Below are 17,926 nucleotides of genomic sequence, written 5' to 3'. Positions count from 1 at the left end.
AGGTGGGTGAAGGGAATAGAGAAAGGGGAAGTGTGAGAGAATAAATGAATGGTGAATAATAAAGACTTGAGAGAAAGAGAGAGACGGGACATGGGAGAAAGGTGATAGTGAAAATTAAAGCTCTCTCTCTCTCTCTCTCTCTCTCTCTCTCTGCAGCAGCGTAAAGCGAGAATTGACACAGCAATTTAATCGATGGTATATTTGTACTGTGTGATAAATTGCCGGCGCCGCCCAACCCGTCATTGCAGTAATTGCCCGGAACGCTAACTGCTGAACTAGGAGCTACAGATGGATGCTATTGGCTTATTGCTGCAGGAGAGAGAGAGAGAGAGAGAGAGAGAGAGAGAGAGAGACGGGGGCAGGCAGTTAAGCTGATAAACGATTGTACAGACAGACATAAAGGTGACAGGTATACAGACAAGCAAATAGACTAGAGAATTTGATAGACGACCGATTATACAGACAGACAGACAGACAGACAGACAGACAGACATATTAATACCTGGGCACATTTTGCGTCATGAAATATTTGTGGTAAAGATACGGAAAAAAATAATTTTAAATATAAATAAAAAAATTACGTTAAAAATAGAAGATAATAGAGAAGAAAAAAAAGTAATTTGAAAGTCCATAAATAATTTGGTTTAAAAATAAAAGTATAGTAAAAAAAATATATATATATAGATACAAGTGATGAAATATCGTATTGTAAATGGATAGAAAATATGATAATAATCACATATATGGTAAAGGAAAAAATATATATAGTAATTAATAACAAAAGTAAGGGAATTTTCCATAAGTGGTTGGGAAGAAAACAAAAGACAATCAACGTAAACAAAAAAAAAGTCAATAATTAAAATGTCTTTGTTATAATGGTCAGGGAAGGAAGTATGGAGAGAGGTTAATAATACTTACAAATTGAGGTGTGTGTGTGTGTGTGTGTGTGTGTGTGTGTGCGCGTGTGCGTGCGTGCGTGTGTGCGTGTGTGTGTGTGTGTGTGTGTGTTATAACAATATTCAGTGTGATCTTACGACGCACAAAGTTTTCTAGTCGTTTGAACTTACGACATAACCAAAGTTTCCCATGGTGTGAGTTTACGGCACCAAGTTTAGTGTTGTGAACGTAAGACTTACTAAAGTTCAGAGTGTTGTGAGATTACGACACACCGTTGTTTCCAGTGCTGTGAGATTACTATACAAAAATTTACTGATGACACAACTATGGTAACACAACACAGTGAATTTGAAGACACTGAAATCATATTACTTGTTTGAACAAGCCTCAACCACCGAATTGGTCTTTAATTGGTGTAGAAGTAGTTAGGAAGCGTGGTATATAAAACATTACAGCTAATTGGGGAAAGTTATCCATCAGTAGGTCAAGAGAGGTGGGTATAGAGCTAGCAACGCAACCTCACGCGCAGACCTTCATTGGTAATATTGAAATCCTGACTATGTAATAACCCTGTGGAGTCTGTTGCAAGGAGCAAGTATATGAATGTTGCAAATGCATGTCTACATTTTGGAAATCTGTTGTGTGTTAATTGTGAGGTGTGTAGGCGGCCTCATCAGGATGGTAGGTGGTTAAGTGGAGGGGGAGGGGGGCACTACCACTTGATTATTGCAGGAGGGGGAGGGGGGGCACTACCACTTGATTATTGCAGGAAGGGGGAGGGAGGGGTTCTACGTGCCAGTACACTTTCCTCACCACTCCCTCGTTTGCCACTTCCCATTGCTGGCCACTTTGCCACTATTTATTCCCCTCTCATCGCTCTCCACTCACTATCCCTCTCACCAACCCCACTTGCCTTTGATCTCTCGTCCCTTCCCACTCACTACCCTTCTCGCGTGTAACTTCTTTACTTCTCCTCGTCGTTTCCGCTGTCTTGCCTCCGGCCACTGTATCCCACTATTGTTAACTTCCTGATTACCACTGCCACCCCTCACGCCCCTCTGTCCCTCCACATACCAACACACACCCATACATCGACATAACACACGCACACACTTCCCTATACACGCACAAACCCACATACACGCACAAACCACATACACGCACAAACCACATACACGCATAAACCCCCAAAACACATGCACACACTCACACACGCACTCACATGCCTTCAAAGAGTTAAGCAAATTAAAAAATGGAGGCTCACTAATATGTTCTGAACGAGAGAACGACACCAAACACACAGACTGAAGTAAAGCGTGAAGTAAACTAAGGTGATGGTATTGTTGTTTATTCCTTGAAACAAATATGCAAATTAAAACAACAACAGGAAAAGTTTATTCTTAAATTAAAATGAAAAATAAGATAGTGATGGAAATTATTATTATTTTTTTTTATCTCTAAAGTTTGAAAAGTAAAATATGCGGAATGACTTTTGGGGATGAAAAAGGTGGAGTGATTTTAGGTATGGATGTAATTAAGAAATTTCTCTGTATGGTGAAATTTGTTGGGGGTCACTAGGGCGTGTAATGCTTTATAGTTTACAATTACCCCAAGTCTCAAGAGTAAGTAAAATCAGGCGTGCTGATTCCCTAGACTTTAACGGGACATTGTGTCGGGAGTGTAGAAAAGGCGGCTCAGCTCCCCGTAAAGCGTATGTATTATGCGTATTCTTCGGCGTGAAATCGTTTGATGTCGTTTGTGTGATATTTATATTTGTGACTTAATTTTATTCATTCTTTTTCAGGATATATTGAACATTATTGGGTTGATTGTGTGTCGTTAATATATACAGAACACTGGAAGTCTTTGTTGCGATCAGGTGAATGACTGAGCCGTGTGTGTTTATTTTTGTGTCAACAGTGGAGAGGAAACTTTTATTATGTGAGTGTTAGCGTGTTGTAGCCGGCGTGTGACGTCATGTCCGGCGGGCGCCACGCTGCTCCCATGACCCAGGAGACGGGGCGGCGGCTTTCGGGGGACCGCCAGGGGAACAAGAAACCCTCCGGCACCTCCGCCCCCTCCCGCACCAGCATGAGCGGCCTCCTGCCTAGTCCCGTCGTGTGTGGTGACGAGCCCAGCTTCCTCGCCCTCTTCCACAACGGCAGCTCCAAGCGCATCGCCGACGGCTACGACAACAACAACCTCAAGTATAACGGTACGGCCAGACAGCAGGAGAACGGCGGCGGTCGCCTGGGCCTGGTGAACGGCGAACGGTCGTCGGATTCCGAGGACTCTGGCGCCACTTCGGGTGCCACGAGCGGGAAGGAGGCAAGTCCCGGCTATGAGGAGAGTTCCGGGTCCGAGCAGAGCAGCAACCCGCCGCTGTCAGAGGATACCCGGGGTGATGATGACATAGAGCCAGCTCCCGCCCCGAGAAGAATCAGGGCGTCTCTCCCCAGATCACAGACGACGCCCGTCTTGAACGGTGACCACACCCTGGATGACGCCCTCAGGCCGCTGACCCACTATGGGCAAGAGTCGCCCAGTAGTGAAAACACGAGGTTTAACAACGGCTTGAACCGCATCCGCGCGGCACACGAGATTAACGTTAGCAAACTGGCTTACCTGGAAGCTTTGTTTCAGCGCGCCAAGCTGGAAGAAATACGACTAAAAAGTCTGACATCGGACAGTCGTACTAGTGAAAAACGGACACACAAGTCATTGAGCAAAAGCTTACAGAGCCCCGAGAGTGGCTACAAGTCGTTGCCGTCGTCAATATCGGACTACGGCCTTAGGAGCTACTCGTCCTCCAACAGCTCTGCTAATGTCAGTAACAGCACTTGCGGATCAACGTTACCGGATGGCCAGGCGCTACTAAGAACCATAGAGAACCGTCTCCAGCACGCTAGACCACAAGACAAGAACAGCGGACGGACGCTGTACCAGTGTGGGGGCAGCAGCAGTGTGGGCAGCCTCAGTCGCTTGACGGGACTCAGCCCTGCCACCAGCGGGACCTCCACACCTGCTAGGTTTGTGTCTCCCTCACGGAGTGACGGTCACGCTGTCTCGAGGGGGTCCTCTGCCACCACTCCCAACAGTACCCCCGCCACCACCCCCGGGGGCACGCCCAAACGCCCAGATGGTCTTGGGCGTCCCAGCGGCCACGTTAGCCAAAGGTCGCTGCCTCATAGTTACCGCAGCCGCTCGGCCTACAGCTCTCCTGCTGTATCACCACAGCGAGGCCCTGACCCCGGGGGTTTCTTGGTGTCTCCCTCTGGCCCCGCCCCCCGGAGGTTCTCCAGTTTAGATCTTCGGGGTCGGGGACAGCTTCGTCAGCTGCCCCTGCGACACACAGCCCATGGCTTCCCAACCTGTGTGTTGCCCATCAGCCCGCCCTCGCCTGCCCAGGGCACTCAGGCATTCCACCGCAAGATGCAACTTTTCTTCGAGATTATGGACACACAGTCGAGGTTTTCTCAGGTAGGCGTGGCTGTGCTTCACCTGGCCAAACTTATTGGCTGCCACTTTTCATGCTACTAGACTAGTACTAACTATTAACATCTCCTAAAGCACATTTTGGCAATATTAAGATATTATGGCCCAATCTCATTATATACAGTATACATACAAAGTTACTCATAATAAGCTAGTTATTAGACTACTAAATACAGTAATTGTCAATGCATTTATTCATTAATTAAGCCATTAGATAGGACTTTAGCTTGTAGTGTATGAAGGCACAACCCGAGCAAGTTCACTAATATTTCCTCCTGTAGCTCTCTTACCAGTTAGAGTTGTATATGTAAAAGTAAATGTATTAGAAATGAATACATATTAAAACACAAGACACAAATAACACAAATTAGTACCACTTGGGTATTATGTGTACGGTATATATATAATTATGCTCAGTCGTTAACTACTAACATAACTACCACAGCCAGACGTTCTCTTAACTGGTGATGGTGGTGGGTTGTGTTGTGGTTGCTTCGGGTTGCTTTCCTTCACTGCACCAAACTTTTTTTTACATTCGACTTCATCAAATCTCCAGTGTTGTGACGTAACGGGAGAGTAAAGTTTGGTGTGTGTGTGTGTGTGTGTGTGTGTGTGTGATTGATGTATACTTTCACACGTACAATAATTATGAAGGGAATCAGTAAATTATAATAAATTATCTCCACAATTTTAATAAATATACAAATTTATTCCTTATCAAGTTTCTTTTTATACAGAACAATAATTTATTTTTTAGAGTTTGCTTCACAGTTTGTAGAGTTTACTGTAGAGGCCTCAGTGATTGGTGCCCAGTTATCAGAGTTTACTGCACCTGATGTCAGTCTTATCTGGAGACATGGAGTAGTGATTAGCTGGCGGGAAATGAAAGGATACTGTGGAGACATTAAGAGTTTGGCTTCTGTTTATGTACCCAAGTTTACTGTAGAAGCCATTGCAGTTAAGGATAAATCAAATAATATTGTTCAGTTTGAGTTGTGTTGTGTATGGATGAATTCTGGACGTATATGAACCAATTCTGGACGTATATGGACAAATTTTGGGCGTATATGAACCAATTTTGGACGTATGTGGACCAATTTTGGACGTATATGAACCAATTTTGGACGTATATGAACCAATTTTGGGCGTATGTGGACGAATTTTGGGCGTATATGGCCATAAGAGTGTAAACATCGCTGGATCACTTGTACACACCAGAGTTTGCTGTGTCGTTACCTCACACCACTTAAGGAGAAATTTGATAATGTTGTCTGTGTATTGCCATTTATATATTCTCTAATGTTCAGTCTCATTCTTCATAGCTCGCTCAGTACTACCCCTATGAGCAGTCTCACCAAAAGGTAGGTACAATATTCTCCCTCACCTAGGAGCCTTCCTATCCCGTTAGAGTAGAGATTTTGTTCCCTCACCCCACTTTTGGTTACGATAAGTCAGTTAATCCCAAGCAAAGGGAAGTTATCGTATATCACGTGTTATTTTGTACTCATGGGGGTCAGTTTTTATTTTATATCCGAGTGATATTGTTGTACTCATGTGGGACTGTTAATCTATCAGACAAAGTTATATCATTTTTTTTTTAAGCATTGATCGGGGTTACGGTATGGTTCGAAGTGGTTTAAATCATCTCACTCATCGTCACTTAATCTGAGTTTTGAGGTTAAATAAAAAAGTCCCATAACTTTTTTTTTTTCGTAAGCACAGTTGTGTGACTTACGATACCTCCTCATGGGTACAAACTTTGCTGATTATTTTCTTTTTATACCAATATTTTTCATAGGGAAAGGAAGGCACCTTCTTATGATTAAGAACATGTTTTTTATCTAATTTATATATATAAATTAATAGACCAGTTTATATAGTGATTTATCTAGTATAAATTTTACTCAGCATGTTGGAAAGATATTTTCCTTATTAATAGTTTACACAATATTTAGTATGATAGTAATCTAGTCAAGTATAGCTGTAATGTTAATAATAATCCCGAATTGTGTATTTAATGTCACTATTTAATGAAAGTGTATAATCACATTAAGGTAATTTATGATGATTTAATTAACACTGAGGACAAACATTGGATCTTTAACATCATTGTTTTATCGAATTATTAACCAAATTTCTCGTTTTTTTTACAGGTATGTTTGAGGATGAGGGGGTGTCCTTGTCCGCTGTAGACCGTGAGTACACCTGTGTTTTATCTCGCCCAGTGGCTGGAGTACCTGTGTAAATTAGTGTCTTTGTGGCTCTGTGTATCCTGGGTTATAAGCTGTAAGTATTACTGATGTTTTGATGGTATAGCATGGCGGTCAGAATCATATTTTTGTCTGTATGTTAATGTGTCCATTTACCATCATATAAATGTTACCAAACTTTACACACACACACACACACACACACACACCACACACCACACACACACACACACACACACACACACTGGTGAACCAAGATACCTGTATGTTCCTAAGGTCAGGGTCAGGTATTGCGTTAATTTGGACTAAAATTTTCTTATTCACCTGGGCGGAAGTGTGTGTGTGTGTGTGTGTGTGTGTGTGTGTGTGTGTGTGTGTGTGTGTGTGTGTGTGTGTGTGTGTGTGTACATATTTTGCATTCTCAGGTGGCTTGTGTTACCTGTCTCCCAGAAGTTGTAGACAGATTTACTTTATATATAACTACACTTTACTTGTAGCAATTGGTGTCATGTTTGTGTGTCATACTGTGTCATATATTTGTGTGTCATATACTCGCGGTGTCATATCTTAGTGTGTGTCTTTGTGATTAATAACCCAAATGAATCAAAGGTACCAATTATGGAACAGGGTGAGGTCAGGTCAGCACAAGGTCAAGTTAGAACAAAGCCAATGCAGATTTGGTTAGAACAAGGTCAGGGCAAAATAGGGTAAGGACAGTTCAGGTCAGGTTAGGACAGGTCAAGTCAGGTCAGGTCAAGTCAGGTCAGGTTTGCGTATTTGACCTTCCGGAACGACCAGGAAGTAAATTTTATTACTTGTGGTCTCTCCTTCTTCCCCAGTACCCGTCTTTACTAATCTGGCTGATAGAGTTTGTCGTTGGTAGTTCGTGTACAGTTACAATACACAAGACTCGAATAAGATTCATTATTATTATCATTATCTTCATTATCATCATTATTATTATTTCCGAACAGCAATAAATAGGGAAACTAAACCCTCCTTAAAACCCATAATGACGGTGACTTATGTAACAGAGAGACAGAGGCAGACAGACATTTGCGAAGTGCTCGTATAATACACTACTCTTATAACGAGGACTTTACGAGACATCATTACTCTGAGTAGTTGGTCTCGTTAAGTAATCTGATATGATGATGATGATGGTACGGAGAGAGAGAGATGGGAGAAAAAGAGATGGTGGGGGGGTTGTGGTGAGAGAGAGGAGAGATGGGGGGGTGGGTGAGAGAGAGAAAGAGAGGGGTGAGAATTACCTGAGAGAAAAAGGGGAAATGGTGGTGTACTGTAGGTAGTTAGAGGTGATTTGGAGAAGAAGGGAGAGAGAGAGAGAGAGAGAGAGTAAAAGGTGTTAGGGGTGAGAGTTAGATGAGACAGGGAGAGTGAGTGAGTGATTGTGTAGAGAAGAGATTTAGCAGGGAGAGGAAGGGAGAGTAATTTTGTAAGGGTGAGTGTTGGCAAGGAGAATATGGGTATGTTTGTTTGTCAGCTGAGGGAGAAGGGAGGGGGTAGCTAGGGAATTGAGATGATTCAGTGAAGGTAAGCGGGAGAGGAAGGAAGGGAGGAAGCTGAATGTTGAATACTCAGTGAAGGTAAGCGGGAGAGGAAGGAAGGGAGGAAGCTGAATGTTGAATACTCCTGTAGGGGATAGCGGTGGGTGGCAGGGAGTGACGCTAGGTGGATGGAGGTGGGTGGTGGGTGGCAGGGAGGATGCCAGGTGGATGGAGGTGGGCGGTGGGTGGCAGGAGTGACGCTAGGTGGATGGAGGTGGGCGGTGGGTGGCAGGAGGACGCTAGGTGGATGGAGGTGGGCGGTAGGCAGGGAGCCACGCTAGGTGGATGGAGGTGGGCGGTGGGTGGCAGGAGGACGCTAGGGGTGGATGCAATGACGGCGGCTGGCGGGAATAATGGTACAGTAGTTGGCTGGGATTGATGGTGAGCTGATGAGAAGACTTTGCCATATATATATATATATATATATATATATATATATATATATATATATATATATATATATATATATATATATATATATATATATATATATATATATATATATATATATATATATATATATATATATATATATATATATATATATATATATATATATAAGTGTGTAAGAGATTTATTATGCGTCTCTCTCTCTCTCTCTCTCTCTCTCTCTCTCTCTCTCTCTCTCTCTCTCTCTCTCTCTCTCTCCATATTTACCCCTCCCACGCTTCTTTCTCCCCTCTCACACAAAAGTTCCCGTCTCCCACGCACCCCTCTCCTCCCGTCCCACGCACCTCTCCCACTCATCTCACTCCCCCTCCCAAAATCGGATTTGCATAGTAATCTCGTAACCTTTCGTTTTCTTTGTATAGCTTACGTTCAATTTTCTATGTGTACTTTTTTGGTGAATGCTCATTTATGTTTTGTTTCCAGGTGAACGATCAGTTATTAATGTTAAGTTTGTGAACGTTCCTTGATCTTTGGATGCCTGTGAACGTTCTGTTTTATCCGTATATCCATGAACGTTCTATTTATTGTGATGGATCTATGTAGAACTTGATATGTAATTTACCTGTGATAATTAGTGGCTCGACCCCGTGTTGAAATATTGATGCAGTTTTGGTGCCGGGTAGTTCACTCTTTGTCGTACCTGTGCTTATTGTTTTCAACCTGGGAGTATGACACCTCACTCACTTACTCACTCACTCTTTCAGTCCGAGAGATGCCATGGCAGTAATGGGGGGATAATGGCAGTAATATTAGCATCATGGCAGTAATGGGGGGTGAGAGAGAGGAATGACTGACATGGACAAATCGCCAGGTGTCGTGTGTCTCATTAGTGTGGGAAGGAAGACGAGGTCCTCCCTACCTACTTACCTTCTTTTCCCTCCCTCACCTACCTTCTTCTCTTTCCCCTTCCCCCTCCCCTACAGCAGCGCCACTACCCCCCTTCTCCCCCACCCCCATTTACCTTCCTCTGTGCTTTCTTCCTCCTCCTCTTCTTCCACCTCTTCTTCCCCATCTTCATCCTCTTCTTCCTCCCCTTCCCCTTCTTCCTCCCCTTCCTTATTCCCCTCCCCTCCTCTTCCCTACCTCACTTTAATTCACGTCGACCATTGCGGTGACGTTAATTCCTTACCCATAATTGACTGTCCACGGCCACCACCTGCATCACCCCCACTGTATACTGGTGGAGACAGGTGGTGGAGACAGGTGGTGAGCGCTCTAACAGGTGGTTTTGGGGTTGGTGTTTGTTTACCTTAAGGCAGATGGTTGAGTGGTGTGGTGTTAATTTGTTTGGTGGGGTGGTTGTGGCAAGGACACTATGGGCGTGTGGTAGTGGTAAAGACTCACTGTGGGCGGGGAGTGGTGGTGGGATGGTGCAGTGTGATGCGTCTGGCTGGGTAACTTTCTTTGATGTAACAGATGGTGTAGTTTGACGGTGTGTGGTGTATTGGCGGGTCAAAGAGTGTTGTTGGTGCCGGAAACCCGATAGTAGTGAAGATCTTTTACCCGTGAATGTTAGGCAAATAAAAGTGTGTGTGTGTGTGTGTGTGTGTGTGTGTGTGTGTGTGTTTCATCTCCTGGTCCTGAATGCAGTTAGTAATTTGTGTTTGTCTCTTTCTCTTTTCTTTGTTTGTTTGTTTCTTTCTTTCCTTCCTTTAAACACAAGTGTATTAAAGCTGACACCATGTGCTTTTACGCCCTTGCCTCCAATCTGTAGCCAGCACTATCACCACACCTCCCCTACACCTCTCCTCCTGTACACCTCTACTACACCCTCTTGTTCTTCCCCACTCTGTTGTTTCATCCTTTACTCACACATTTATCAGATTACACCTATTTTCCTTACACCCAGTTTTGTCTTTCACCAATACCACCTCCAACTACACCTCCTTCGATTTTCTGCCTCAATATTCTAGTGAGTTAGTCTCTCTCTCTCTTCACCATTGCGTCTTTGATTCATTATAAGGCTCTGTTTTGTTTTTTGTCGCCGGAAGCAGATTTGGCGCCTCAAGTTACATTCTCCTGTTACCCAAACTTTGGAGATCAAATTAAAGCAAGTTTTGAAGAGGGGTGGAAGTCGTTGTGTGTTTTGAAAGTTTGAGTCAGTCTTTTTTGTTTATATAGTTTTGTTTGGGAAGAGAATGTAATTTATAAGGTATAGGAGTGGTGGTTGGTGAGGGGTAGGGTCTGTATGGGTGTGTGTGTGTGTGTGTGTGTGTGTGTGTGTGTGTGTGTGTGTGTGTGTGTGTGTGTGTGTGTGTGTGTGTGTGTGTGTTTGTGTGTGTGTGTGTGTCTGGGGATTTGTTGTTTACTTAGTGTTTGTGTGTTGGTATGTGTTAAACTCTAAGGTAAAAGCTACCATCATCCGTTCCCAGAGAGAGAGAGAGAGAGAGAGAGAGAGAGAGAGAGAGAGAGAGGAGAGAGAGAGAGAGAGAGAGAGAGAGAGAGAGAGAGAGAGAGAGAGAGAGAGAGATTACGTCCACTACTTGTAAATTCCCGACGATAAACTACGTTGGTCTTACTTTTTGTTCCTAAGTTATCACCCGTTTAGCTGAGAGTCGATCAACCGTCCACCACAATAAGGAATATGTCAGTCTATTGTACGTAATATCATGGCAATCTACTCGAGTCTTCCTCTGGTGTCGGCTTGGGTTACCACTAGAATGATCGTCTCAGTTCTCTCCATGGTGGAAAAGCGAAACGTCTCATTCTAGCCGGGGTAAAATGAAAAGTGTCTTTTTCTGCATTTATGAGTTAAAGTTATTATGGGAGCTGGATTCACCTCGAGAGAGAGAGAGAGAGAGAGAGAGAGAGAGAGAGAGAGAGAGAGAGAGAGAGAAGGTGTGTGTGTGTTATTCGTCCCTGTTGAGATTCTGAAAGACTCTTATGGTAATTTTTCCATGGCCTTTGGGAGAAAAAAAAACGATCGCAGGTACTTATGGTGAAGTCACGATGCAATTTTTATATCCTTTTGACTGTCAGCTTTGTTCCGTGGCATGATGGAGGGAAATGAACGTGATGTAGCCTCACCGAAATGACAGGATGATATAATGTAAGAACCCGTGAGGTTTAGAGGGGGAGGGGGGAGGGGGGGGGAGCTAGGCGGATTGACCGATGCCCTTTAGCATGAGGCCAGGTTGGTGCCTCACACGCAGGATCGAACGAGGAAGCATGAAGGTTTTAGCGAGTCGGGAGCCCTGTCGCCGTGGTGTGGCGGGAGGTTCTCTTTAACCCTCCCCCTCCCCCATCACACCACTACCAGCGCCAACACCACTACCACAACGCAATTACCACCACGACGCAATTACCAACCCACCACCACACCAATCCCACCACCACACCACTCACATCAACACCATATTGCCATCACTACAACACTGCCACAACCAGCTACAGTGAGCTTCAACACACACACACACACACACACGTAAGTATGGTTTGAGGTGAGTACTCAGTAATGACTCTGGCGTCGTGTGGGGGACAGAAACTTTCGGTCAACACTTCCGTCACAACTTCTCAGATTCACGAAGTTCTTGAGGAATATCAGTGTAAGAACAGGTGTAGGAATAAAGTGCTGGTGCAGGAATTTCCACGTCTTGAGTGTTTCTATTACTTCCCAGATGCTTCAACTTACACACAAACATCACCATGCGAACAAGTTAAAGGAAGACTGAACGAGTACAGTAATTATCATACAGTGAGATGATCGCAAGAGTTGGTCCATTAAATAATCGATTCGTCGTTGTATTATCATCTCTTTGGTGTTCGTTTATTTAGTCGTTTTTAATCTTTTTAGTAAGTGACACGAGATTCAGGCAGCCAACCACCACTTAAGAGGAGTACCTGAGTCTGTAAATTGGTAACGAGAAGATGTATTCTGGTAGACAGATGATCACTATAGCAGATTTGATGAATGTCGAGAATCATTACCTATCTCTTGTCGTTGGTCTTGACTCTGCACAAACTCACTGCTCCGAGGTCATGTGGAATTAGGGAGAAATTTCCTTTCAGGTGTGTCGACTGAAAAAGGAGAGATTAAGTCGCTGTTGTTCTGGTTATTATTGACATGAGGTACTGTAATGCGCCTCACTGGTACCTTCCTTTACATTACAGCGGTGGTGTTGGTGAGGTATGTTTCCCACCAGCGAGTAGATCTGTATTTGTGAACACATTGCTTCGTGTCCAAGGCTCGTAGGACATGAGTGGGAAATATGCAAGACGTGTGCTGCAACCTGGTGTTTGGTGTGAGTCCTGGCTCTCAAGAAGGACTTTGGAGAAATAGATAGATAAATAGGACAAATCATTTAATAGATACAGGTGGATAAAGTTAGTAGAAGCAGGTGGATAAAGTTGATCGAAACAGAGAGAGAGAGAGAGAGAGAGTTGTGCAAACGTTAGCTAGCAGATAGTTTCAAGGGGGAAGAATATAAAATTTCTAAATCTTATCCCTCACGAAATTCTTCCTCGCCATCAAAGATTTTTACCAATTTTTTTGTGAGACCTGAATGCAATTTTATGATCAACTGACTTTGCACTGCGACTATGATATACTTTGAGGTGGAAGGATAAAAACGAATAAAATTTACCGACACGAAATTCTAATTCCTTTTTGGCCGTTATGGGAATTGTGTGATACTACGACCAAATTCCTTTCAGGTTTATGAATGTGACGTAGTTTTAAATTGAAGGATCGATTAAAAAATAAATAAAATACCCACACAATATTGTAATTCTTTTTTCTTGGTTTTTTTTTTTTGAGATGTGTGGCACTTGAAATTGCTGTGGTGATAGTGACAGTATTGTGGTGATATGAGTGAGGTGATGTGGTGGTGGTGATAGCGTAGTAGTAGTAGTAGTAGTAGTAGTAGTGGTGTAATACATTAGGATCGTACCACACTTACGAGATGGAAACAAGGAAAAATAAAAGTATATATATTCTCCACACAAAATTCAAAAATTCTGTCCCAACTCAAGTAAAATTTTTTGAAGGGGTCAGGGGAGGTGAGGGGAGTGGGGAGGGGAGAGGGGAGGTAAGGGAATATGGCAGGCAGGGCGAGAGAAGGTAATCTCCCCATGGCCCGGCACTAACCCTCAGACCTCACAAGCTGGGTGATATTTTTGCCAGGCGTAATATCCACCACGAGAGAAAATAGGACGAATATTTCTTGAATGGTAATTTGATCTTGGAAGGAGGAGGGAGAGAGAGGTGAGGAGGTAGTAGTAGTAGTAGTTGTAGTAGTAGTAGTAGTAGTAGTAGTAGTAGTAGTAGTAGTAGTAGTAGTAGTAGTAGTAATGTGATTGGTGATTTGAGGGGAGTTGTGTTCTGCTATTGCCATCACCATTTGTTATTGTTACCACCACACAACCATTATCTCTCGTGTCTGAGTTACCTGCTTTCATAAGTTAATGTTGTGTGTCTCCCTCTTGCGTCTAGAAGTTTGTGGCGTTAAATCTTAAGTTTCACGAAGTCCTTGAGTGCTGTGTGTCTTCTGTTAAGGGAAGTCTGTGGCGTTTGTGACGTGTGTTTCTGTAGTTTGTGGCGTTTGTGACGTGTGTTTCTGTAGTCTGTGGCGTTTGTGACGTGTGTTTCTGTAGTCTGTGGCGTTTGTGACGTGTGTTTCTGTAGTCTGTATGCTTCCAGACGTGTGTTTCTGTAGTCTGTGGCGTTTGTGACGTGTGTTTCTGTAGTCTATGTTTCAGAGTGTGCGTTTCTTGTGAAGCCTATGGCGTTTGTGACGTGTGTTTCTGTAGTCTGTGGCGTTTGGTGATGTGTTTCTGGTAGTCTGTGGCGTTTGTGACGTGTGTTTCTGTAGTCTGTGGCGTTTGTGACGTGTTTCTGTAGTCTGTGGCGTTTGTGACGTGTGTTTCTGTAGTCTGTGGCGTTTGTGACGTGTGTTTCTGTAGTCTGTGGCGTTTGTGACGTGTGTTTCTGTAGTCTGTGGCGTTTGTGATGTGCGTTTCTGTAGTCTATGGCGTTTGTGACGTGCGTTTCTGTAGTTTGTGGCGTTTGTGACGTATGGTTCTGAAGTCTGTGGCGTTTGTGACGGTTTGTTACTGTAGCCCGTGAAGTTTCTGGCTCTCATAAGTCAGCAGAAGACTTTAGGTATCTGTCTCTTGTTACGATAACTCATATATCAGCATAAACCTTCAGGAGGCTTCAGGTCTCTGCTTCATGTACCAGCAGGAGCCTTCAGGTGTGTGTATCCGGGGTTTTCAGAATTCCCCGGCACACATCTCCTCATGGAGTCAGAGGCGCCTGATCTCAGCTTCCACAAGTTTACACATTCTTCACCATCGCTTATGCAGTCTTGATTCCTCAAGTCTGTCGAGTCAGCTCTTGTTACCAAAGGTTGAAGCTGCTGTTGACGCTGTTCCTTCAACTTGTATTGTGGATGTTTGACTTATTACATGTCGTGTGGTGAGGAAGTGTCTGTCTTTACCCTGTGTGCTGGTGACGGTGTTTGCAGTGTGAGTGAGGATTCTGGTTACGTTTTCTGCCAAGAGGTGGTTTATCTGTAACTTAAGCTTCGTTACAGATCATGTCACGCTGGCGGTAGTGGATCTCGTAGCGTTCGTAGAGGTGCTGGGTCCCATAGCTTCTGTGTAGGTGGACTGTGTATACCATAATGATCGTTTACAAGTGAATTACAAGCCGCCTCTAAAGGTCTGCATCTCGTAACACAGGTGTACAGAATGAACCTGTATGAGGATGGTTACGTGGTATCAATAAACTCCTTTATACGTGTAACGCGTGAGAAGTGTTCCCGGTGTAGCAGACCATAGTACACCCCTGCTTGCTTATACCCGGGTGTATTCTGGCTCAGGTGTTTTACACTCCCCCAGGCCAGATTACATCTCTCTTAATGACTTGCTCCAGATATTTTCCATTTACTTTTTCCCACTGTTTCTATGTTAGAGATTTTTTTCTGGAATGAGACGGTGTTGCTGTTAGTAGTCAGTCAGTCAGTCAGTCAGTCACTATACTAACCATTTCTAGACTCAATTCTAAACAAGATCCTATTTAAATACACTTGGGTTATCGTCGTCCTGTATAGCCACCCAACACTGTATATTTCGTCCATGTTAGAAGGCTGTTGTAGTACGTAGAGAATCCTGCTGTTTCACGGATCATTAAGCAGACGTAGTGAACCATGGGCCAGGCTGTGAGTGCTGGTACGAGCCTCTGGTCAGTCTTGTCCTCCCTGGCTGTATCCACGCTGTGTTTTAGTTGCTGTCCTCTTCTGTCGTGCGGAATAATCTGGTACGACATTTCCTGATGTTTTTATTTATTTTTTTCTTTTGTGTGTGTGTGTGTGGGGGGGGAGGTGTCAGTGTTTGTGTGTGTAGGTCTAGGTTGTGTTTGGCGTGTGTGTGTGTTCGACAATTTATCTTTAAAAAAATATATTATTGAATGCATTTAGTTGGTAATGTTTTTTTTTCCTTTATGAACTTGTAGATTCAGAACTGCTTCATATTCCAGTTTCTTTTACCAAATAAATCATGAATTTAGAATTAGTTCACGAGTATTGGTTCTTTAACCTCAAAGTCCGTGAGTGTGAAATCTCTCCAACTGAAGCCCTGACGAAACCTTGAACCCGGATTCTCTATAATACCTTAAGTTTTACCCTTAAGTGGAGATGAAAGAACGTAGTTAAGTCGGTTTAATAACAATACGAAAATACTAGCTTAAAATGGCGTCGAAATTTAACTGGTAACATGGTAACAAGAATTTCCCCAGGTTGTATAATTTCCCTCCCCCTTCCCCCCCACGTTTTATCCTAAAGAAATCCCGTCCTAACAGGCATGAAAGTTGGGGAAAAAAATGATTGCTAACTTGCCGAAACGTAGAGCCTCACTCAAACAACCCCAAACCAATCAACTTTACGAACTGTGTCGGTTGTTTAAGGAAGCCTGCAGAGTGGTCAGTTCCCCTCCCAGCTGTTGAAGCCTTGACACTATCCTGGTCTGTTTACTAATGTGTCTGTGAAGGAGAGACAAAAGAAAGAAACACTGGACTGGCATCAAAAGGTTATTGAATCGTGTTGTTTTTACGTTATTTCTTACTCAGGATATATAACTTAACTTTTTTTTGTATCGTGAATGTCTCCTAGTCTGTCTACTGTGTTGTGTGGTGTTGAGCTGTACTGTGTGGTGTTGAGCTGTACTGTGTGGTGTTGAGCTGTACTGTGTGGTGTGGTGTTGAGCTGTACTGTGTGGTGTGGTGTTGAGCTGTACTGTTGTGTTGTGGTGTTGAGCTGTACTGTGTGGTGTGGTGTTGAGCTGTACTGTGTGGTGTTGAGCTGTACTGTGTGGTGTGGTGTTGAGCTGTACTGTGTGGTGTGGTGTTGAGCTGTGACTGTTGTGTGTGTTGAGCTGTACTGTGTGGTGTGGTGTTGAGCTGTACTGTGTGGTGTGGTGTTGAGCTGTACTGTGTGGTGTGTGTGCTGAGCTGTACTGTGTGGTGTTGTGTTGAGCTGTACTGTGTGGTGTGGTGTTGAGCTGTACTGTGTGGTGTTGTGTTGAGCTGAGCTGTACTGTGCTGTGTTGTGCTGTGCTGTGCAAAACCATTCATCAAGATTTGGTTGATCACTAAACTTTTACAACTGACTACCAACTTCAGCAGTGCCACGTCTGTTTTCCCTCACTCCCTCTCCATTTCCCTCTCTTTTTCCTTCTCTTCCTCCTCATCCTCACCTCTCTTACCCTTCCCTCTTCTCCCTTCCGTCCACCCTTTCCCTCTCCTCCTCCCTCCCTTTCCTCCTCCTGTGCTCCCCCTCCTCCCCTCTATTCTCTTATGCCTCACCTCCCCACCTCTCACCCTCCCTACCCACCACCCTGTATTTGGCATCAGGCTCTAGCTCTTTATTTGCCGTCCATTAGCTTTATACATGGTTTTGTGTACGGTCACAAAGGGGACGGTGACGGACGGCCATTAAAGACGCCAACTTTTCTCGCCACGTAATTTTCTCAGCGTCTTAGAGCGACCGTCCGATGCTCCCGTAACCCGTCTTGTGAATTGGTTTAATTTTATGTTGGCGAAATATATTTGGGGATGATATTACGGGTGAAGGAATATTATTATTATTATTATTATTATTATTATTATTATTCATCTTATTTCTTCGATTTATTGTTATTATTATTTACGTGTCTACTTATTTATTAGTTTCAGTGGTATACACATTAGATAAATCATCATGTCATGTGTACCAAAAATATTCGACAACTAAAATGTAAATTTATTAAGTCAGCGTGTACACCTTTTTACACCTGACTAACACGGTGTAGGAGAAACTGAAATATATAACT

The 17,926-nt window shown here is 43.6% G+C and overlaps 1 protein-coding gene across 1 annotated transcript; it reads left to right on the top strand.

Moving 5' to 3' along the window:
- Positions 1-2,704: 2,704 nt before the first annotated feature.
- Positions 2,705-15,017, top strand: LOC121875419. Its single transcript, XM_042379975.1, has 3 exons — positions 2,705-4,377; positions 5,715-5,753; positions 14,769-15,017. The coding sequence occupies exons 1-3, from the start codon at positions 2,875-2,877 to the stop codon at positions 15,015-15,017; spliced, it is 1,791 nt and encodes a 596-aa protein (XP_042235909.1). The 5' UTR covers positions 2,705-2,874.
- Positions 15,018-17,926: the final 2,909 nt, after the last annotated feature.

Source organism: Homarus americanus, unplaced genomic scaffold (genome assembly GCF_018991925.1).
Source record: "Homarus americanus isolate GMGI-L3 unplaced genomic scaffold, GMGI_Hamer_2.0 scaffold30803, whole genome shotgun sequence".
Classification (NCBI taxonomy): domain Eukaryota; kingdom Metazoa; phylum Arthropoda; class Malacostraca; order Decapoda; family Nephropidae; genus Homarus; species Homarus americanus.
Note: the sequence above shows the minus strand (reverse complement) of the source record. Positions and strands in the feature narration are given on the sequence as shown.

Excerpts from the sequence above, each read along its gene's own strand:
- LOC121875419 (XM_042379975.1), top strand. The coding sequence starts at position 2,875 with ATGTCCGGCGGGCGCCACGCTGCTCCCATGACCCAGGAGACGGGGCGG. Across the intron at positions 4,378-5,714 it reads CACAGTCGAGGTTTTCTCAG|CTCGCTCAGTACTACCCCTA; the intron begins GTAGGCGTGGCT and ends CATTCTTCATAG. Across the intron at positions 5,754-14,768 it reads ATGAGCAGTCTCACCAAAAG|GAGGCTTCAGGTCTCTGCTT; the intron begins GTAGGTACAATA and ends ATAAACCTTCAG.